Consider the following 24,340-nt stretch of genomic DNA (forward strand, 5'->3'; position numbering starts at 1 on the left):
GTCAGATGTTTCTAGCTGACATTATCTTAGGCTGAAATCACACCATTCTGGGCAGAGGACACATGTTGGGCTGGGTGCTGGGAAGCTCATTAAAATAAAGATTCTTGAACCTCATCCTTGGGTAAATTCTGATTTGGCAGGTCTCTGGCAGGGCCCAGGAGTTACATTTTTTAAACAGTCTTCTCAGGTGATTCTAATGTACAGCCAAATTTAGGACCTGCTCTGGGAAGGAATGGCAACCTGAAGGCTAAGGGCTGGAGCTGATAATTAATGTGGGGCTATCACTCAGCCTTACCAGCTAGGGACAGGAAAATCAGCAGAGGGTGATTCAGAACACTTATTAAATCACCCCAGGTCAGCAGAGATACCTGGGGAGACTCTGCTGGATCACTGCCCCATATAATAGCACCCCCATCCAACATTTGCATCCCCCCGGATGTTGTGCTGAATGAAAAACAAAATGCATATGGGAATATCTGTAAAGGAAAAATACAAAGCTGTAGAATGTCTGCAGACCTGAGGAAAAACAACACCTCGGTTGCCAACAATACCTGGACAATGGGGAAGTGAGAGGTCTTTTGGAAACAAAGGAGACCAGTACAGCAGCCCTGCTGCTAACAGACAGGAGACTGTGAAACCTCTAACATAATGAAGGCTTTAACTTATCATTAAAACAGAAAACCTGCTCCAAAGAAAAAGAAGGTTGGGAGAGTTTTTTGGATCCAATTTCATTTTTACTCTCAGGAACAGATGATAACTTTCCTGTTGTGCTGACCCAAACAGGATTAGATTCAGTTATTTTTAAAAGAGACTGTGTAGCCAACAAAGAAAATCAATATTGCTCCAGTTCCAGAGCTACCCATATGAGAATCACTGGAGGAGCCAGCAAAGAAACCCTTCTTTTAGCTGGGACAGAACTGTGTGAATGTCAGACACACTGTTGATCAGTCACATTGGTTTGGGCTCAGCAGTTTCCCTCTTCATATTTTATTTTCAATTCTTGGGTAGGTTAGGATCAATACAATCTTTTGTGCTGCAAATTAAAAGAAGCCTACCACTCTTGTTTCCTGTACTCCCTTCACTAAGAAGCAGCGTTGCATCAAAATAAAACTCCCCAAATCAGGCTTGTGTTTCAGCTAATGTAGTGTGTTGTGGTTCAGATGACATTTGGAGATGGAATAGATGTATGCTGGATATCCGCTCAAGTCTCTGCAATGCAGCCAAGGCCTCCATAAAAGGTAGGGGCAGCCTTGTAGTCGACACAATGACCTATAATTCGTTGATTATAGACCTAGAATTTGGGAGTGTCGACTACAGAGGGTGAAAATGGCTCATGGCTGGATAAAAAAAGGTCCTGCACGTGTGTTTTGTTTGGCTCATATGTTGATTAATGTTTTTTTTCTTTCTTTCTTTTTAATTATCAATGGTAGCAGATGCTATTGGTGCACCAATTAAATCCCCTTCACTAGTATGATGCGCCCATCCCCTGGGTGCTGTGGATGTTGGCTGTACCCTTCTTGGGGGCATTGCCCTGGTCCAGTGGGAGCTGCCTCACCTGCCCTGAGCTGCCTAGGCGGTTATACTTCTCATCCCCTACAGTCTGAGTAGCTTGAGTCTCAGCCACTCAGTTATGTCCCACTGACTCCCACCTTAGCATGGATGGCCAGTTGGAAGCATTCTGGGACGTAACAAAGGGCTAAGGCAGCCTGCTTTCCATGTGTGTGTCTGTAGTTCACTTCCCCTGCTTGGGTGGCAGAGCTAGACCGTGCTGGTGGGGAAGGCACCAAGCCAGCCCCATCTGTTTCGTCTGTCATTTGCTTCCCAATGTGGGAGGATCAGCAAGTGTAAGACCACAAAGCCAGGCAATAAATATGGAAACGTGGCTAGGACTTCGTGTTTGTGCCCAGAGAGGCTCAAGAATTTACCTACTTTTAACAGATTTAAACTGATGATTATAACTTCCCTTTAGAAGCAGGAATCAGGGGGGTGGTATCTAACCTGGAGCAGGTTTGTGATGTGTAGAGCTAGAAGGAGGGAGAGAGGGAGGGAAAGAGAGAGATGAAGGTTAAAGAAAATGAGAGAAGCAGAGGTTAGATAGCTGAGAGGAAGAATGGGAATATAAAAACCACCTGATAAGATCTAATAAGTAAAGATGTATGGTTTGCCTAATGTGGCACACAAATTATAAATTAAAAGTGATAGAAATATTGGGTGTAACTGTAGGAGAAAATAGCTCAACAATGAAATGAGTTATACTGAATAGCACACATTCATAACCTTGAATGGCTGAAAACTCAAACTGGACCTTGGAATCATGCGAGGATCACTGATAGGACACCAGTGGCTTGTGTGGTCATGCTCTCATTTTGATATCAAAAGGGGGAGAGGGTGGGGAACAGGAGGCTTGACCCTGAAGGGCTTTGTAAGACTGACTAAGAATTCTGCTTATCCTCAGGAAAATGGAGAATCTTCTAAAAATTTTTGAAGGGGAATGTGAAATGATCAGAAAGTTCACTTGGGCTGCAGAACAGCACATGGGTTAGAAGGGGACAACCCTAGAATGACCAAAACTCTCAACCATGCTTTAAAGAGTGGAGGAAAACATTACCCAATGGGATGTTTTCTGTTTTTATATCATTTATATATTAAAAAAAAATCAGGAAGCCCACACAGAAAATAATGTTAGAAATTCAGACAAAAAATAATGGCAGCCTTGGTCAAAGAGAGTGGAGATGGAGATCGAGTGGGAAGTTCCAGTGCATATTAGGAGATGGAATGGCAGGACCATGGCCCTGGGCTGAGGATCCCAGCCTGCACAGCCCAAGACTTTCTTCCCACACCACCGCCTCCATGGCCTGTCCATGAGCAAGGCTGAGTGGCTGGCTAGACAGAAGGAATGGAAATGCAAGAGAAGTGGAGGAGACAGTAGGGGCCACCACAATCACCTGGTCACTGTGTCCCCCCTACATTTGCTGCTAGTGCTTGGAAACCTCCTCTTGCCAATGCCAGGAGGAAGAGGTGTGTAAAAACTGTAAAAATAAAGTGGCTGGAGGAGGATCAGCACCTCTCCTGTCCCTGTGGCCGCTCTCCCCACTCTCCTGTCATGCCTCCTCCACTGCTGGCCAGCACTGACTCCCAACTCATTGCTTCTGCTGTCTTCATCATCATCATTGTTGTCAACATCATCACTATCACTATTGTCATCATTGTCATCATCACCATCATCATCACCATCATCACCACTGTCAACATCACCACCACCATCTGCTTCCATCTGGCAGCTATACACTTCCTCACACAGAAAGCCTTATCCCTTTATTATGTCCCACTGGCCAACTGTGCTAAGATGGAATTTGGTGGGACATAATTGAGTAGCTGAGACTCAAGTTACTCAGACCCTAAGTGGTGAAAACCATATTTTAAAAGGCTCTCAAACGAGTTGCTGTTGGAGCTCCTTGAACTATGGTTCTCATGTAGCTGTCCACTGGAATCACCTGTGGAACTCTGATGCCAACCAATGCCCGATTCCCAATTCAGATTTACTTGGAGTCAGGATATTGAAAAGCTCTCAATATGATTCTAATGTGCACACAGTGAAAAGACACCATCTACGAACCAGGAAGTGGGCTCTTGCCAGACACCATATCTGTCTGTGCCACAATCTTGGACTTTCCAGACTCCAGAACTGTAAGAAAGAAATGTTTGTTTTTAAGCCACCCTAGTCCCTGGTATTTTGTTAGAGTAGCCCAAACAGACTGATAGGCCCTAATTAACTGTAGCCAATGCTTATTTACCCTTTATTCTCTACCAAGTATTATGTGACACACTTAATAAGAACTCCCTAGTTAAATCTTCACAACAGCTTGATGAGGTGTGTACTAAGATGGTCCTCAGTCTTCAGATGATAAAACTGAGGCTCAAGGAGCAAGTAAGTGGCTGAGCTAACTAGCCTGGCTCCAAAGCTCATGCTCTTAGCAACTTTACTGGACAGTCTACCTGATCAACAGGTGAGGGCTGCCCCTCGGTTACTTCATGTTATGCTATACCCATGGCAGTGACTCACAAAGTAGGCTTTTTCATTTTAAAAGTAATTGGAATCAGGGGAGGGAGGGTATAACTCAGTGGTTGAGCACATGCTTAGCATGCACAAGGTCCTGGGTTCAATCCCCAGAAACTCCATTTTTTTAAAAAAAGGAAAGAATAAAAGTAATTGGAATCCATTGGTCTATATGTCTGTTTTTGTACAAATACCATGCTGTCTTGATTACTATAGCTCTGTAGTATTGTCTGAAGTCTGAGAGAGTTATTCCTCCAGCCTCTTTCTTTTTCTTCAGTAATGCTTTGGCAATTCTAGGTCTTCTGTGGTTCCATATAAATTTTAATATGATTTGTTCTAGTTCTGTGAAATATGTCCTGGATAATTTTATAGGAATTGCATTAAATCTGTAGATTGCCTTGGGCAGTGTGACCATTTTAACAATATTGATTCTTCCAATCCAGGAGCATGGGATATCTTTCCATTTTTTAAAGCCTTCTTTAATGTCCTTCATCAATAGTTTATAGTTTTCTGTGTATAAGTCTTTCACCTCCTTGGTTAGATTTATTCCTAGGTATTTTATTACTTTGGATGCTATTTTAAAGGGGATTGTTTCTTAACTTTCTTGTTCAGTTGATTCATCGTTAATGTAAAGAAATGCAACTGATTTATGGAATAGAATAGAGAGCCCAGAAAAGAACACACAAACTTTTGGTCAACTAATCTTCGACAAGAGAGGCAAGAATATACAATGGAATAAGAATCTCTTCAGCAAATGGTGTTGGGAAAACTGGACAGCAGCATGTAAATCAATGAAGCTAGAACACTCCTTTATACCATACACAAAAATAAACTCAAAATGGATCAAAGACTTAAACATAAGACAAAATACAATAAACCTCCTAGAAGAAAATATAGGCAAAACATTATCTCACATACATCTCAAAAATGTTCTCCTAGGGCAGTCTACCCAAGCAATAGAAATAAAAGCAAGAATAAACAAATGGGACCTAATGAAACTTACAAGCTCCTGCACAGCAAAGGAAACCATAAGTAAAACAAAATGACAACGAAAGGAATGGGAGAATATTTTTGCAAATGATGAAACCGACAAAGGCTTGATCTCCAGAATATATAAGCAGCTCATACAACTTAGTAAGAAAAAACCAAACAACCCAATCCAAAAATGGGCAGAAGACCTAAACAAGCAATTCTCCAACGAAGACATACAAATGATCAATAGGCACATGAAAAAAATGCTCAATATCACTAAATATCAGAGAAATGCAAGTCAAAACTATGATGGCCATCATTCAAAAATCCACAAATAGCAAATGCTAGAGAGGCTGTGGAGAAAGGGGAACCCTCCTACACTGCTGGTGGGAATGCAGTTTGGTGCAGCCACTGTGGAAAACAGTATGGAGATTCCTCAAAAGACTAGGAATAGACTTATCATATGACCCAGGAATCCTGCTCCTGGGCATGTATCCAGAAGGAACCCTACTTCAGAAAGACACCTGCACCCCAATGTTCCTAGCAGCACTATTTACAATAGCCAAGACATGGAAACAGCCTAAATGTCCATCAACAACTGACTGGATAAAGAAGACGTGATATATTTATACAACAGAACACTATTCAGCCATAAAACCCGACAACATGGATGTTCCTGGAGAATGTCATTCTAAGTGAAGTAATCCAGAAAGAGAAAGAAAAATACCATATGAGATCGCTCATATGTGGAAACTAAAAAACAAAAAATAACATAAATACAAAACAGAAACACTCATAGACATAGAATACAAACTTGTGGTTGCCAAGGGGGCAGGGGATGGGAAGGGACAGACTGGGATTTCAAAATTTGTAGATACTGACAGGCATATGTAGAATAGATAAACAAGATTATACTGTATAGCACAGGGAAATATATACAAGATCTTGTGGTAGCTCACAGCAAAAAAAAAAAATGTGACAATGAATATATGTATGTCCATGTATAACTGAAAAATTGTGCTCTACATTGGAATTTGATACAACATTGTAAAATGACTATAACTCAATAAAAAAGTGTTTAAAAAAAAGTAATTGGAATCCACATCATAAGGATCATATGTCTAGAAGCCTTCTTGGGAAGAAGAGGGACCCATCCTGACTGTATCTAGATGAGGAAAAGCAACATAGTCGACCTTGCCCTTGAAGTGACTTCCCACAGAGAGTTTTGCTGCTAGGTGAGTGGTGGAGGGATGTGACCAGAATCTACCTTGAAGCTCTCAGAGGGTCCACTTTTATAAAAGCTCCAGAAGGTGTCTCCACTGCTACATGCTCTTAGAAAGGCTGCCGAACAGGGAACAGGTGGGCTGTGAACTCTCCCTTATGATCAGCTTCAAAGCTCTTCAGAAATATTTTCAAAACAGGACAGTTTTTAAAGTCAATTTCTTTTAATGTCTGGCCTTCATCAGATGTCTAGCTTTAGGGGGAATTTTAATTAATACAAACATGTAGATAAATCAGATCACTATACAAACCAAGCAGACATCATCCTAACTCAGGTTCAGATAGGCACTGATAACTTTCCACTGATTTCTTTAGAAGCCAGCTTAGTTCACACTGAATATAAAAGTCTGATGCCCTCCACTGAATTTTGAGACACTGGGAAGATGCCTTAAAAAATGAATTTATAATAAAGTAACTTGAGTTCTTCTATAACGGCACAGAAACAGTACAAAAAGTTTTATAACACTCAAAATTGAAATTAAAAACAGCCCAATTCATTTCTCTATGGGGTAACAGATATCTTAGAAAATTGGACTAAACTTAACTGCAAATAGAAGCAGACTGTCATCCCTAACACAGTGATCACTTTTAAGTATGAAGGGAGCGAAATGTCTCCCTCTGCTTGGACTTGAGTCACTTATAGGCCAAATACAAAGACAGGAAGAATGGACGGCTATGGAGAGGCCTGAGGGATGGAGGGTCTGGGGGCTTCCAGGGCTGTCAGCATGGAGGATAAGCACGTCTGCTGGGGGTTGACCTCATACTGTTATCTTTCACAGGGGGCTTCAAATGTACTAATAATGTCATATTTCTAATGGGGGTGACAAGACATGGATGTTTAATTATTATTCTTAAACAATGTGTATGTGCTATATACGCTTCCACATGCATGATGTAGTTTCACAATAAAACAAGAGTGGATTTCAAGGAACATGTGGAGTGAGGGCCTTATCTGGGTAATGAAATCATCACTGATCTCCCAGACAGGCAAATTTCAGTTAAGTGAGGGGTCAAAAGCCAGTTTAAATCAGATTAGGTGGTGAGAGGGGCGACTAGTGCACTGGTTTCTTATGCTTCCCCATACAGAGATACAAGAGGATGCTGAGAAGGGCTTTCTAAGATGTGGAGCACCTACACTGAGTGCAAAGGTACAGGGAGCTTGGAGGCAGTAAGAGAGACAAGAGGTTATTGATAGAGGATGCAGAGATGGCAAGTCTGGCCTTGAAAAGCCCCAGATGTCGGGGGAGGAAATGAGATGATAAAAGCAGTAGCCTGAAGAAAAGCTGTCTCTGGTGTGAGCCAGGCAACCAGTGCCGAGCAGAGTGTGGCAGAACTCTGAAGGGGAGGCAGCCTGAGGAAGGGGATGGCTAGGAGGGCTGGAAGGAAGAACCATCCAGGAAACACGTCTGAGGAAAAACTGGTGGGATGTACTAAGGAGAGAAGCAGACCTGAAGAAAGATGCCACAAAACCAGACAGGCTAGAAAAGGGAACCCTCCAATACTGCTGGTGGAAATGTAAACTGGTGCAGCCACTATGGAGAATAGTGTGGAGATTCCTTTAAAAACTGAAAATAGAGTTACCATATGATCCAGCATATGGGCATATATCTGGAGAAAATTCTAATTTGAAAAGATACATGCACCCCAGTGTTCACAGCAGCACTATATACAGTAGCCAAGACATGGAAACAACCTAAGTGATTATTGACAGATAAGTGGATAAAGAAGATATGGTACATATATACATGATGGAATATTACTCAGCCATAAAAAAGAATGAAATAATGCTATCTGCAGCAACATAGATGGACCTGGAGATAAGTATACTAAATGAAGCAAGTTAGAGAAAACCAAATATCATATGATATCACTTATATGTAGAATCTAAAAAAAAATGATACAAATGAACTTATTTACAATACAGAAACAGACTCACATAGAAAACAACAAACTTATGGTTACCAAAGGGGAAAGGGAGGGGAGGGATAAATTAGGAGTTTAGGATTAGCGGACACAAACTACTATATATAATAGATAAAAAACAAGGTCCTACTGTATGGTATAGGGAACTATATTCAATATCTTATAATAATCTATGATGGAAAGAATATGAAAAAGAATATATATAGGAAAAGAATCTGAAAAAGATTTATTTCTTTTCTTTAATTAAACTTACCAATGTCTAAAGTTTACCTTTTCTCTCTTCTGGAACCACTCAAAGACCTAAATTTTTTAACTCTAATTCCCCACCCTACTGTATAGCACTTTAGTCCTACATTGATACTATATTAACCCCACAGATTAAACATTATTATTATTATTATTATTTTATATAGTTAATAATAGTTTAAGTTTACCCATAATGTACCATTTTCTTAGTCTGGAAATCCTTCTTGCATCTCAGACATTACGTCTAGGATAATTTTTCTTCTTCCTTAATTATATCCAGTAGAAGACCCTTTAGTGAGTCTGTTCCTCCTTTAATGGGTCTGTTGATAATGGTGTTTTGCAGTTTCTATTAGTCTAAGGACAATTGTTTCTGTTGCATCTGGTTCATAGTAGCCCATGTCATTCTCTTACTTTAAACCCTCCCTCGGCTTTTCACTACATTTTCACTACTCCTTAGCACAGCCTACAACATCCAACCTGACCTGGCTTGGCAAATTTTCCAGTCATATTGCTCCCACTTCCCAGACTCAAGGTCATCTGCTACCATGGCCTTTTTACTCTTCAAATGTTTACTCATATATTTACTGATTTAAAATTTTTAAAATTAAAGACGGTATGGGCTGAATTGATCCCCCTTGAAATACTGTGTTGAAGTCCTAACCCCAGGATCTCTGCCCTACTGCTCAGGAAATATTCTTAAGTCAACTGTCCCCCATCCCTCAGCCATACGTGACTTCAAAGAGTAGGCCATGTAACACCCTGAGTTGGTGAGGGAGGCCACAGAGGTTCTGGTTAAGACTCTCACCTCTTGCGCCTTCAGGCCTGTGCTCCCTTCCTTAATCTCACCTAGATGCATCCTCTGAGTGTACTGTCTACTACACGCCAGCATCAGCTTATGGTGATTTGTTTCAGCAGTGATAGGATACTCATATAGGGAAGGTGGGTGGCCCCTGTTTGCACTGGATTCACTCTTTGGGCTGTGGCATTATTATTCTGGCTCAGATGCAAGCAGGTAGAGAATTAGGGAAGAAAGGAGGTGGGAGGGACATAGAGCTGGACTTGGAACTTTGCCCAAGGCCAGCTGTGGCCACTTCTGTCCCCTCTTTTGACCCTTTTTGCTTCCTCATCAGAGCTGCTGTCCCTGTAGCCCCCAGGCTCCACACTTGCTTTTGTCTTTTTGGGAAATGGAAAAAGAAAAACACAACTGCAGAGGCTTCAGGGATTCTGAGAGGTACAGGGCCAATGGAGAGGAGAGAGGGATAGTTATGGAAGGGACAAAGGCTCAGGCCAGCGAGAGACACCTGTGGCCCTCAGACGCTGCAAGGCCTCTCCAGGCCCTGAAAGGGATGCTGACTAATTTCAGGAGATGATGTCTCCCAGGTGCCTCTGGGACCCTGCTTCTCAAACAGGGCCCATTTGAGCATCTCTAAGGTGCCAATCCACTCAGTTTTCTCAATAAAGGAATGGTCAGAACAGCTGATGCTTACTGAGATTTATCACGTAACAGGCAAAGATCCAGGAGCTGTGAGGCAGTGACTGAGTCGGTTCTCACCACGTCTGTATGTGGGAGGGGCCCTTATCCTGGCCCTCCTTCCAGATGAGGAAGCCCAGACTCAGGATGCTCACCCACCCACCAAGGTCATATAGGGCAGGTGACCAAGCGCAAGGCTGCCGTAGAGGCCAGGCTCTTAGCCAGCACCCCGAGCAGCCCTGGATGGCTGGGGAGCAAGGATCCCCACTGCTTGCCCCCTGGGATTCAATAAAACTATTTTTGTTTTGAAAGGAAAATAAAGAATCATGTTTTATTTTTCCCCTAAACATTTTTGTTTTCTTGGTTGGAACCTTGGGCAAAGCAAGGGCCTGTCCTTGATCATTGGTCTGGGCTTACCTGGCTGCAGGGAGGAGTGGTCAGGGTGACAGGGAGGCACTCTGGGCCTGGCCTTCCTGACCACACATGATGAAGGCAGCCTTGATGAATGTACCAACAGGAAAGGGATTTTCAACCCTTCTTCAGAAGGAAAAGGGGTCTGGGTCTATCTTCCTGGTGTCTAAGGACCCAAAGGTTCCAACACTTTCAGATCCTGGGGAGAACTTCACTTAGCAGCACTTGGTAGGAAGGAATGATGAAGAAAGGACCCTTTGAGAGCCTGAAAACTGCCACTGATTTCAGATTTTCTTTCATATCTCGGAGACATATGCACTTCATAGACGTATTTCATTTAATCCTCACTCTTCAGTTTCTATATTATCCTCATTTTACAGGCAAGTAAACCAGGGCACAGGGGCTCGTGGCTAGGACACAGCCAGGATTCTAACCAGCCATGTCCCATTCCACAGCCCAGGACCTCAACTACCACTGATACATCTCATCTTAGAAAAGCTCCACTTTTGAGGCAAGAGAAATTGAGGGACGATGGAGACAGATGGAAATATCCAGAAAATGAGGACCCCTCAACCCTCTTGTAGCCCTTCTTCCAATCATAATACTGGACAACTGACGCTTATCACAGAATAATCACTGTGAGAACAACACATGTTTCTTTGCTGTAGGGCTGGGTTCCCTTAGGCCCTTGTATTTGATTTATTTATAATCTGATTTGGAAACGAGAAGGCAAAGCTGTCCTTGGAGACCGTGCAGCCTGTGCTCTACACCCTAGCATCGCCTCAGCTTGCGGCTCTGAGCCTGGGCACAGACATCAGCCGGGCCAGCATCTGCCTGGCTCTCTCTGGCCTTTTAGAAGCAAGGCTTGGTTCAAGCCTGGGCTTCCCCATGCTCCTCTTTCATACCAGTGCCACGAAGCATCGTGTGTTTATCCAGCTGAAACATCAGGCCGAAAAGAGACCGACTAAGAAAGGGCACGTTCCTGCAGTGCTGGCCGAGCCAGCCCTGTACTCAGCCCCGATGGGTCCGCCCAGCTTCCTCACCATGTGTGGACTGCCCTCCACCAAAGTCAGTTGAGAACCCTGTCGTGCCTGTGGACTCGTACGGATGAGCAGGCTTCTCAGGTGATGACTGGATTCCCTCTTACAGAGTGTTTACCTAACACACTTGTCCACCCCCACTTCTTTTTGCAGTCTTGTATGACATGTGGGCCAACTCGGAACAAAAAATATGCCCAGATAAGAGAGATGCTTTGAATGTCTGAGACAGAATTGCCTACAAAATCACACACACACACACGTACTCACTCCCACATGCACACACAGGCACACACACATGTACACACACACTCACTCCCCCCACACGGCGGATGTATGTGTGCTGTGACAGGCAGGAATGCTGAGAGTGTCTAGGCCTCCTCATACTCTGCCCAGTAGAAGAAAAAGAAAATCCTCTTTTATGCTTTTGTTTCTTTTACTGGTTGCGAGGCTTAGAAGAATTCTGACTGGAAAAGAAAGATTTGCGTTGTATGCCTGATACAAGTGACCTTTAGCCAATGAGTGGTTCATGTTTTTCTGGCGGGTGGCACAGACAGAGCCTGTCTGGACAGCAAGTGGCGTTTTTTTCTAATCAAGGTGATATTTATGCCTTGAACTGTTCCACTTGGCAGGTGCCAGGAAGCTGACAGAAAAGAACGTTAAACCAGTTATGAAATGACTCTCCTGTCGCTACAAATACTGGGGGTGGGGTTAATTAATGAGAAAATACCCTATGAGGATCTACTCTGTGCTACAGACTGTCTGGGATCCAGAGGCAATAGTACAGATGGCCTCCCTGGCCTCCCCAGGAATAAGAGCCAGCTGGGAAGTTGACCATTAACCATAATGTGATGAGACACCCAGTGCCTATTACTGGGGACCTCGAGGAGGGAAGGATCTTGGAGAAGGCTTCCTGGAGAAGGACGTATAAGTTGAGACTTGATGAGGGAGCAGGGCTAGCTGGTGAGGACAGGGGGGGAGCTTCCAGCAGAGAGAGGGCGGTTAGACAAGAGCAGTGCTGGGCAGGAAAGAGGCTGGCATGGTGGGGAAACAGAAAGGTCAGCGTGGTGAGGGGAGACTGGAGTGAGGGAAGCCTGGAGAGGAACACGGGGCCAGTGAGCACTGAGCCTCGCAGAACGTGGGGAGTATTTGGTACTTTATCCCAAAGAGTGTGGGTGTCCTTCAAGGCTATAACCAGGGCAGCAATGTGCTCATCGCTTGGCTGCTGACTGAACTGTGGCACAGGAGGGGAGGCCGAGAGCCCAGTCAGGGGCTGTCACAACAGTCCAGGCAAGAGGTGATGGGGGCTTGAACTATGGTAACAACGGTGGAAATAGGAATGAGAGGTTTTCAGAACGTGGAATGGGTAGCACTTGGTGATGGATTTGATGGGGTAGGATGGGGAAGAGAAGGGTATGGGAGAGGGAGGAATCTGGATGCCTCCCAGGACAATGACACCATTTACTGGGATGGGAGCCCTGGAGGAGAGGTGAGGAGGGGGCTGGAGGAGAACCTGAGTTTAGAGTGGGGCATGTTGGACACGAGTCACCTAAGAGACATCCAAGAGGAGATGTCAAGAAGGTGATGCACTTGGACATCCGAGGGGTTCAAGTGGAGATGCACATTTGGAAGCCTCAGCAGCAGGGGCTAAGTGAAGCTGTGGGTGGGCACACCTGCCAGGAAGAGCAGAGGGCCTAGGAGGGAGCCCTGCATCCTAGGACTCCAGCTCAGTTGCCCCTGGACAAGAGTGAGGAAGGAGTTGTCAGTCGAGGGGACGAGAGGAAAAGCAGGACAGTATGGTGTTATTCAAGCCAAGAAAGGAATGTGTTTCAGGAAGGAGTTGGACAATTGTGCTGAATGCCCTAAGAGTTATCTTTCTGAAAAAGCTGACTCTGTCACTCTCCTGATTACACCTCTCACCAGTGCATCCAAGAAAGAGTCGAAGCTCCTCATCGCAGACCACCAGCCTCCTCACACACTACTGCCCACTGACCTGCCCAGACTGGTCTCCTAGCTGTGTCCGTGCTGATGTGCACTCTGTGGACCATCTGCCTCTCCTGCAGTCTTTATCTGGAGATCTGCCCCACTCCCCTCCCTTCAGTCCGTATGGCTCTGAGGTCACCACTGCAGTCCCTGGCGTGAGGCATGTGGCCAAGCCAATGCTAATCAAGTGCTTTGCCCTCCCCTGACAGTGACTCGCCAGGGAGCGGACAGGAAAGGTTATTAAGCTGGTCCCATCAGAGTGAATCTCCTGGAAGTTCTGGGACCAAGGCTCACATTCCTTTCCCATGGCTGAGAATCTGCATGGACATGGCCCCAGGAGTGCTGGCAGCATGAGGTCACCATGGGAGAAAAGCCAATTCGAGAACATGGCTAACACGTGAAAGAGCGGAGCTGAGACAGAGACCCCGGCTCTGGGGACATTGTTTGAATCTTTGCTTAAGCCAGGCCAGAAGCCAGAATGAATTTGATCTCCTGAGTTGCTGGAACCAGTGAATGACCTTTGTTTTTCATTTTTGCTTAAGGTCTGGTTTCCTGTCACTGGCAACAGAATCCGTGAATCCTAACATATATATGCTGTTCCTGTTACTGAGAGTATTTCCACACTTCTCCACGTGGAACGTTTAACTGTGCCTCTCCGTGCAGCCTTCTCAGACTCCTGTGAGCATCATCCTTCCCTTGTCTTCCCTCAGAACCTGGCATTATCATGTGTCCTCCATGGTTTACACATCTGCTTCCCCAATAGCCTCAGGCCAGGGATCATGTCTTACTCACTTCTGTATTCCTGATGCCTCATACATTACCTGGTATCTAAGAGTTACTTATTAAATATTTTCTGAATAGTTCTCTGAATGAATGAATGAATGAATAAATGAATTATAAGCAGAGGCTCAATCTCAAGATATAGGAAGATACTAAAGAAAGGAAAACAAAGGTTAAATGAATGATTAAACCAATGAAAAATTAAGTGTACCATCCCCAGTACTGGCCAAGTACATTTTCAAAATGTCATTATTTTAATTATGGAAATAGCCTCTTGAAAATAAAAAAATAAATAAAGCATGTCCCTTGCTCCTAGATGGAATAAACTCATTTAGTTGTGCTACATCAGAATAGCTTCACACTATCTGGTGTTCAAAACTCATTAGGTCAGGTTGGCTAATTTTTTCCATAGTTATTTTAAACATTCACCATCTACAGAATTTCATCCCAAACCTGAACCTAATGAGTAGGCTCCTAATAAGCAGGCTCTGTCACTCAGGCCCAGGCCTGGCTTCAGTGCTACACTGGGTCACCATCAGATATCTATGGAAGACATCCAGAGCAAGCCATGGTTACCGTAGTAACAGGCACGGGAAAGGAAAGGATGGATGACTGTCGTACACAAAATGAGGACTGAGTACAGGAAGCATTGACTAGCCAAGAAACAAGAGACCTCCCCAGTTCAGAACAGCCACTCAATGTTCAGGTGCTGAAAATTGAGCTGTCCAGACATCCAATAAAGAAATACAAGGAAGCCCATTTATCCTGGCCATCAACAAGACTTTGACCCAGATGAAAATGTTACTGAGGCCTGACTGCAACATGCTGTTTATGTTTTTCAAGGAGTGTTTTCCAAATTAAGTTGGATTTAGCTTCTAACTGAACAGGAGAGACACTTCTAAACCCAAATACCATGAAGACAGCTTTTCCCTTTCAGCACTCACCACTTACCACTACTTTGTACATAAGAATATGCCTACACAAGTATATGGGCCAGAATGAAACTCACTGACATGTGCAGAAGGTGACACTCAGGGCAGCACATACTCCATGCACTGTCCTACTCAATCTATGCATTGGGTTTGAAATGCTTATTAAGAGAACCCTACAAAGACTTTTTTTTTTAAGTGACAAATTGCTAAGGATCTACTAGATTCAAAATTAGAGCAGGCTTAGGGATATCATTTTGTTAATCTGGTGGCGACTGGGGCTTTCAAAGATGTTTTATCTGCTTTTCCTGTTTGGAAATCTAGGATGGACCATGACTTTAGGCTTGTTCCTTCTGTCAATGATTAGCTGTTAGAATTGAAAGTGTTCATGAAAGATGAGTATTGAGAATACAGGAAACCCAGTGCCAAACCTGAAGGAGAAAAAATGAAGAGCAGAGGAGAGCTCAGCGGGATGGCCATGCTGGTTGGTACCTTATCTTATTTTCCTCATCGTCCACCAGGAAGAACCAGCGAAACTTCACAACCAGGGGGCTGCAGTTCGTGATGGTGATGTAGCGGATCACCTCCAAATCGTTCAGGATACAGCCGAAATCCAGCTCCATGGTCTCAAAGCTGAGGTTGGGGTAATTCACTTCTCCACGCAGAAGCAGGCTGTCTACTTGCGGGTGCTCCACATACTTGATGGCTAGAATTTCTTCTGCCACCCAGTTATTCAAATCATTTTTGCAGGAAGGGTCAAATTTGACCAGCAGGTCTTTTTCTTCACCGATCTCCAGTTTAATAGGCTACAAACAAGACAATGGGGAATTAATAATCTTTTTACTATGCATTTCCAACCTAAGATGTGAAAGAGGACAATTAAAGTTATCTATTATATTTATGTACAAACTCACATACATATACACACATACATACATACATATTAGCAGGAAATACATACATATATATATATACTTTATCCATAATTGTGCACCCACACTTATACATAATTAAACAGATATTGATGTCTATATATGTATCCATATCTATGTCTGTATCTATCTCTATGCACACACAGACATTTCTTTTTTTTGGTTGGGGGAGGTCATTAGGTTTACTTATTTATTTGTTTTTAGAGGAGGTACTGGGGATTGAAACCAGGACCTTTTGTATAGCTAAGCATGCGCTCTACCACTTGAGCTATATGCTCCCCCTCAGACATTTTTTAATAGTTGAAGATGAAAACAAAAAAATTTAGAGAGGAATTATTTGAAAGAAGAGATTTTGATAGGCTTTGTGAGGTTATAAGTATTGAGGAGTTGTAAAAGGAAAATCTGCAATGAATTATATTATAAATATTCTTAACTGAAAATAAATTAGATTGTAAAATGCTCTTCCTAGATAAGTGGAAAAAGTTCTTTGCTTAAGAAAAAATTTAATAGGCTTTCTAAAGGACTAGGGGAGGGGCTCTATATAGGATGACCCAGAAAGGAACGGATTAGGTAATTTAATTTTTCTAATGTCTGCAATTCTAACTGTTAAGCACAGTGTTATCCACTTTCTGCGGTATTCTATTCAACTTAAAATGACATTCCAGAGCTGTACAGAGTTCGTTTGGTAGATTTTGTTTGTTCTTTTCTCTCTTTGATTCAAATCCCCATGTGTTCCTTGATGCCCAGGCCACAGAAACACTTTCCCATAGAAAGCCTGGCTCTGAATTGGCTTTTTTAGGAATCGCTTAATTCCCACATTTCATCAGCAGGAAAGCCACCTCCTGGTTTTGCAGAAAGTGCCCTGAGGCAGTTGGAAGGAATGCACCCAGGAAGGAATCTGTTTACAGAACACTTCCCTCTCCAATGAGTTTTAAGGTTCAGGTATTTAACTGTGCACTTCAGTGACACAATTAGACAGTTTCAGTTGATAAAGCCAATCATCCGATTCAAGAGTCAGACAGAGGGTAATGACTCTCCAGTTGGCTAATGCCCTCTGAAAGCCCTGCCAGCCATCTGAATGGGCACAATTTAGAACCCATTCTGGTAGACCATGGCATCTGCAGCACTCGGTATCACAATGCTTGGTGTTTAAAATCTTGTAAGATTGACTCAACATTTTTTTCCCAGAGGAATGACTTTGTTGTTTTGTGGAAATGATACATACATGTAAAAATTCCCATTATATATAAAAGCACAGGGAAGAAGTTAGAAACTCATCCAAAGTTTCATCAGATAGTATTTCTCAGCGTTCACATTTAGTAAAACATTAGTCCAGACATGATAGATGGATAAATACAATTTTACAAAAATGGAATTAGACTAATTTATTTTAAAAAATCATGTTGGAATTTAAAAAAAACATGAAAAAAATTTTTATACAGGAGATACTAAATTTAAGATCATGGACTCTGGAGGCAGATGGTTTGGGTTCAAATCCTGGCTTGTCAGTTACTAGCTCTGTGAACTTGGGCAAAGTTGCTTGGCTTTCCTAACGCTCAGTTTCTCCATCTTTAAAATAGGGCAACAATACTACCTACCTCTTTTTAAGAAGATGAAATGAGTTAATATAATTATGATGTGTTCAGAGCGGTCCCTGGCACAGAGTGTATGGTATACAAATGCCAATTATTACCACCATACCTTTGTGATCAAGAGGATTGATGTAAAGTGTGGAGAAGTCTAAGGTTAGTCTAAAATCTTCCCTTGGTGGGCCTCTTCTTTTCTGCTTTGGTCATCAGTAAGACTGGTACCTTCACTAAGATATGTCTCCCTGTTGAATTCTGTATCATTTTGTCCCAGGACAAAGTATGACCTTATTTTTCAAAATCTTAAAAAAACTTCATTATTATTTTTGAACAGATAGGACAATGAAAAGCATGTCACCTTTGTGCCCATCTCCCCACCTAGAACCAAAGCCAACTATTCTCCTCCCCTGAGGGAACCAAGGTTACGCAAGTATCTTGTCTACCCTTGCATAAATATAAAGACATTGTATGAATATAAAATCCCATTCATATATGTGTTCTTCTATTTTTTACACAAAGGATAACACACTATGCATTCCTGTTCTGCACTTTGCTTTTTCCACTGGAAGATAACTCATCAGTGGATAAGGAGCTGCCTCACTCTTTTTAATAACTGCATTTTATTCCATCATATAATTCTGCCACCATTTATTTAACCAATCTCCTATTGATGGATATTGGCTTCCAGTCTTTTGCTCTTATAATCAATGTTGCAATGTATATCCTTGTATATATGTCATCTTGTATATTGTGGATATGTCTGTAGGATAAATCCTTAGGAGTGGAATGTCTAGGTCAAGGGATATGGGCATTTAAGATGTTGCTAGCTACTGCCACACTGTCTTGCAGTGCAAACTTCCCCAACATCATAACGGAATGCCTGTGTCCACGTGCCCTCCCAAGCATTATCTAACTTTTGCTCTTTGCCAATCTGATAGGAAAAAAAAATTTCACAGTCATTTTAATTTGCATTTATTCTAACACGAGTAAAACTGGGCATATTTTCTTATACTTAAGGGCCATTTTCTTTTTCTTTTTGTGAACTCTCTATTCATTTCCTTTGCCATTCTTCTATTGGGTTGTTGGAATTTTTCCTGCTGATTTATAGAAGCTCTTTATTTTTAAAATTATATGTATGCTTTTATTAAAGTTATATGTGCAATTAATATAAAAGGCCAAACTCTACTACGAGAGTTACTACAACAAACTAGCTCCTGGCCCACCCTGGCATCCCAGCAATCTGGAGGCCACCATTCCTCAATTCTTGTTGAAAGGAGGGTCTACGGAATAGTTTTCCTGGGCAGAGAGGGGACAGTCATGCAGGGCACACAACCCAGATACCAGGGATTATGCTGGGCTACTGACACTGATGTAGGAGCCATTACATTTCCCTAAACATTTTGATGAGTTCCTCTGGGGAAGAGCATTTATCTTCATGTCTTGGGATAAAAGCCAGCCCATATCTTTTGAGTGGGGTTGGTGGGGACAGCTGCCTGGAGCCCAGGGAATCCCTCTGTTTTCAATGTTCTGCCACGCTTGTGGCCTCTAAGCCCAGGCTACTTGGGCTGAATGACTCCCACATCTTTGCAGCCTCACTGGAGAATTTTCTAGGCTTTAGATTTTTATGCCTTTTTGTCCACCCACTCCCTCCTCATTCTATTGTCGAGAATTTTTTTTAAACCTCTCATTATTTGCTACATTCATCATCTTCCTCCCCCCCCCCCTTTTTTTATTGCTCTGGATGTCTTTCCTTTTGGACATCTCTATTTTATCTTATTAAGATTTCAAGAAGGACATGAGTGGGTCTAACCTACCACCCAGAAGGAGAGAGCTGCTCATGCCTGAATTTTCCTTTTCTCACCCATTTGTTTTTCTCTGCTCTGTGAGTTCATTCTTTTTCTCCTCTTTGAACACTGTAGTTCATCCTTGAGTTCTTTTTCAGGACAGGTCACATCATCTGTAAGTTCTTTGAGACCACAGAGTACCACCTGTTTGTACTTCTGGTTTCCTTCTATGTATACACGTTCCCTTGCAGTAGGTTTTCATCTGCCTCTTGCATATGATTATTTCCTCCTCTTATTTCTCTATTTAAAGATTTTAGCTATTTTCCCCTCAAATCATGCTTGAATGAGACCCACTAAAGAATCGGTGAGACAGGGCAGGGGAGGGTGGCACCACAACACTGTCTGCCATACCTTGTCCCCTCTCCTACAAAGATCCATCTCCCTAGACTGGTCAGCTCACAGCCTCCTCCCTCAGCCCAGTGGAGATTTCTCAGTATCTGGAGATGGGCTGGCTGGTTTAGGGTCTGGGCTTTCTTTGAGTATGGAGATTTGGTCAGATTTGAGGGGGACTGAGAGAACTGTGCTGTCATCAGTGGGAAGTCACTGTTTTCTCAAGATTGGCTTCATTATAATGGGCAGGAAGGAAAGGGCCATAATGATGAGCAGGAAGTTCTCACATCATTAATAATAGTTTTCCTACCAATGGATATTGAAATTTATTTATGACTCATTTTAGATGTTCTGTATTTTTCCCTTTGTTTCCTGGATTCTTTATATTTTTCTGGACTGAAATTCGGCAGTGTACTGATGTTATTCTCTTCCTTTATCACAGACACAGCCCCCCTCAGAGTTAGGACAGCCCCCTGTCCGGTTACCTCAGGAGTCAAGGGCAGCGGGGATTTATCAGTCTCACAGATAAAGAAGGGTCTGCTTGTTGAGAGCAACACGTTCACGGGCAGGGTGGAAATGTTCTTCACGACCAACGGCTTGTAATCAGGCTCCAGAATGGTGTTAGGTTTCTATAAAAAAGAGAAAGGAGGAAATAAACCAACTGATGGTAATATAGTAAGCCTTTGGCAACAAAAGTCTGACATTCATTGTTAACGGCAGAATTAGCATTCTATTTATGTCTATAGATGTATAGATTTATATCCTCTATATCTATCTCTCTATCTAGATATAGATTATATCTATACATGTAGAATCACTTCTCAGCAGTCCACCATACTTTCCAAATGATTTATCTAATCTCTACAAGGGATTAATATAGATTGTCTGTCTGTCTGTCTCTCTCTCTATCACTGAGAAGTGATCCTACACATACCAGAAAGCATAGTTTAGATTTTCTTACTTTCTGTTGCCTTAAACAGAAAGTTAAAAAAAAACTCATACATGCCATGCCTCTGGATAAAACTATTACTAAAAAAGTTTCCAGGGTCATAAAACAAAGTCTAATAAATTAGTGACATCTTATGGAAGAAACTGTGTATCATTATAATGAATAAAACATTTTTCTTTTACATGACATTTTATTTCATGCTTAAAATACCATTTGTAAATATACCTTTCTTGCTATATTGACAAATGCAGATAACTATTTCCCGTAAATTTTCCTGATAACACTGGGATAGTTGATTTACAAGCATCTTTCACTCTGTTAGATCAAATTTCATTTTCAGCCGCAGAAAACATCAGAAATGAATCTTGGGATGAGAGTTTCTGGTTAGACTGCTCTCCTTGTTTCAATTTCAGTTAAATCCTCCTGATTCCATATTTTGCTCTGTCTCTGTCTCTGCTTCTTTGTCCAGCATATTCTTTCTTTCACTGTGGTTCTTAGAGCCCCTGGCTCTAGGTGAGCTTGGATGTCCAGTGTCCACAGAGTCTTAGCTATAACAAATATCATAGACTGGGTGGTTTAAACAACAGCCATTTATGTCTCATAGTTCTGGAGGCTGGGAAGTCCAAGATCAAGGTGCCAGCACATCCAGTGTCTGGTGAGAGCCCATTTCTTGGCTTCTAGATGGCTGTCTTCTCACTGTATCCTTACATACTGTATCCTCATGCTGATTGAGAGATCATCTCTCTTATCTCCTCTTATAAGGGCACTAATCCCATTCACAAGGGCTCCACCTCCATGAACATATCACCTCCCAAAGCCCCCACCTCCAACATCATCAATATAGGGAATTAGGGCTTCAACACATGGGTTTTGGGGGAACACAATTAATCCATAAAGTTGACTTGAGCCTTCCGCCTTGGTTGTACCCCACAAGTCCTCGGTGCACTCCCAAAGTTCTCTCAGAGCTTCGGTCTGGCACTTGCCACGGGAAGCCAGCCACTGTCTCCCTCCCGCTCACAGGTAAGGCAGGTACTGAATTCACTCTGCATTCGCAGATTGCATACTACAGTGTGCGGAGGGGCGAAGCAGCACTTCCAACCTTCCCCCGGGCTGCTGTGTCACTGCATGTAGCTTTGAAGTGAAGAAGCCAGACTCGGTTGGTGTTGGCAAGAGGCCATTTGGAGGTTAGTGATGAGAAAGAGTCAATGCACAGAGAACCTGTTCTATTTTAAAATGACCCCTTCTTCTCTCTGGCTTGTTTGTCTCGCCAAATATCAGGAGACAGGATTTGCTGCTGGACTTCGTGAAGCAAACTGACTGCTAGTTTCAGTTGACCTTTTCAGTTCCACAGAGATGAAACCACATCTCTGTGGTCTATGAATGGTACCACAGTTACACAGCAGATCAAATCTGAGGAAACAGTGATAGAAAAATTCTTCCCATAGGCAGGGCTGGTATCATTATAGTCTAATGGACTAAATCAGATATACCGCCTTGAGCTGAAAGCAAGGAGACAGAATGGATAATTGGATGTTACGTCATTAAATCTGAATACTGAGACTTAACAGGTTTCCTGCACACGCTGGGTAATGAAGTTGCATTTCTTCATGGTCCCTGATATAGATTAAATGTGAGCAGGAAATGAACAATGAAAAATACAGTAGTAGGATAGATTTCAAACTTGTGATACTTGGGAGGAGGGAGAGAAGGGCAAAGACAAATAAACAGGGCATTGTGACCCAATTCATTTTTTAATTCAACAAGTCACTGTCATATTCAAAATATTTGCTGTTTTATTGTAGTGATAAATTCAAACAATAGACATTTAAACAAGAAGATGCTTTTTCTTTTTAAAAAAAAAGACAAGGCTTAAGGATATAAAGAGAATAAAAGCAATACTACCCCACATTTTTCTAAGTGTTTATGGGTTTCAGAAAATAATCTAATAAGAAACTAAACTGGATATTTAACATATAATGTCTTGTACAGAGTAGCTATTCAATAAATCTTCACTGAATTTTCTCTGAAAAGCTACATTTAGAGAAAATATGATGCCACCAAATTTGGCACAGCTGTCACCAATAAACATCTTTCCTGATTTCTTGAAAAAGGAAGAATTTAAAACGGTAATGAAAGCTTAATAACTATAGCAGGAATTCTTGTAGTATTTTCTTTTTATGTGTCTCATGGAGAGCGTCACAGTTAGTTTAGCATCCTGTAACTAAAACTCTTATCCCACTTCTTCACTGTCTACCTCCTGCACTAGTCTGGTAAGCCAGGGCTTCTGCTGTGCCTTTACTGTCGAACACACTAGGTGCTCAAAAAGTATTTGCTGATGTGAATGGAACTTGTACATCTCACCTCCTGTACTAGCCTCTAAGCTCCCTTATTCATCTCCTAGGAGAGCACCTTATCCATGGTGGGTGCTCAATAGATATCTACTTAATATGAACAATATATATGGAACCCAATACCAAAATAAATGATCTTGAACATTCTCCTGCAAGCCTCTGTTAGTGGAAGAAGCCCTGGCTGGTTCCCCATGACCGGTTAGGCACTGCCACACCCAGTCCTTTCGTATGACAGCAGGGACCACACCGTGGGCTCCTCCTTAATGCTTGGTCTTCCCAGTTGGCCGTGAGGTTTATCAGGGAGGGACTATTCTCACTGTTGTATCTCTAGTACCTGACACAGTGCCTGGCACATGGTAGGTCTTAAACATTCCACTGGGTAGCCAGCGTGACTGTTTCCAAGAATACATCTGACCAGGTCACTCCCCTCACTGAAGCCCTCCAGCGGCCACTCAGAACAAACCCCAAAGTTCAGAACCTGCATCCCAGTCATGCCCTACACATCTGGCTCCTGCCCACTTCCCTAGATGGACCTCATGTCACTCTTGGCACAGACTCTGTCTAAGGTGGCTTTTCTGTTCTTTATGCTGACCAAGCTCTTTCCTGACAGGCCCTTCACATGTGCTGTTTCCACTGGCTACAGTTCTCTCTCTTCCTTTGTCACCAGGCTAACTTCTATTTTTCCTTCAAGTACCAACTTGAGGCACTTGCTCAAGGAAGCCACATGTACAAATAAGGTCATGTCTCCTGATACACACTCTTACTACACCTTATACTTCTTCATAGCACTGTTTAGAATTGTAATTTAAACAATTACATTGTCATAATCTTTATTTTATTGAAATATAGTTGATTTACAATGTTGTGTTAGTTTCTGGTATACAGTATAGTGATTCAGTTATACACATATATTCTTTTCATATTCTTTTTTATTATAGGTTATTACAAGATATTCAATGTAGTTAGTTCCCTGTGCTATACAGTAGGACCTTGTTGTTTATCTCTTTAATATATCATAGTTTGTATCTGCTAATTCCAAACTTGTAATTTGTCCCTTCCCAACTTTCCTTTTGGTAAAACAATTAAATTTTAACAGTTTGTTTACAGTCTGTAACCACAACAAGTCTCTTAGCTTCGATTACGTCAGATTTTCACACCAACATGGTCCTCGACTCAGAAGATATATTCCACACATACCTGTTCTAAATAGTAAATAATTCTCTGGTGGAAATCTGCCTAGGAGTAGGTCAAGTCCTGC

General features: G+C 42.3%; 1 protein-coding gene across 6 annotated transcripts in view; it reads right to left on the reverse strand.

Moving 5' to 3' along the window:
* The window catches only part of HYDIN (HYDIN axonemal central pair apparatus protein), a 381,838-nt gene that overhangs the window by 130,763 nt on the left and 226,735 nt on the right, over nucleotides 1-24,340 (reverse strand). For all 6 annotated transcript variants that reach the window (XM_074370458.1, XM_074370459.1, XM_074370460.1 and 3 more), the window contains exons 23-24: nucleotides 20,268-20,411; nucleotides 15,583-15,896 (exon numbers count right to left, since the gene is read on the reverse strand). In XM_074370458.1, the coding sequence (XP_074226559.1) occupies nucleotides 15,583-15,896; nucleotides 20,268-20,411 (458 nt within the window). The remainder of the gene's footprint in view (nucleotides 1-15,582; nucleotides 15,897-20,267; nucleotides 20,412-24,340) is intronic.

The sequence above is a fragment of the Camelus bactrianus genome, chromosome 9 (genome assembly GCF_048773025.1).
Source record: "Camelus bactrianus isolate YW-2024 breed Bactrian camel chromosome 9, ASM4877302v1, whole genome shotgun sequence".
NCBI lineage: Eukaryota > Metazoa > Chordata > Mammalia > Artiodactyla > Camelidae > Camelus > Camelus bactrianus.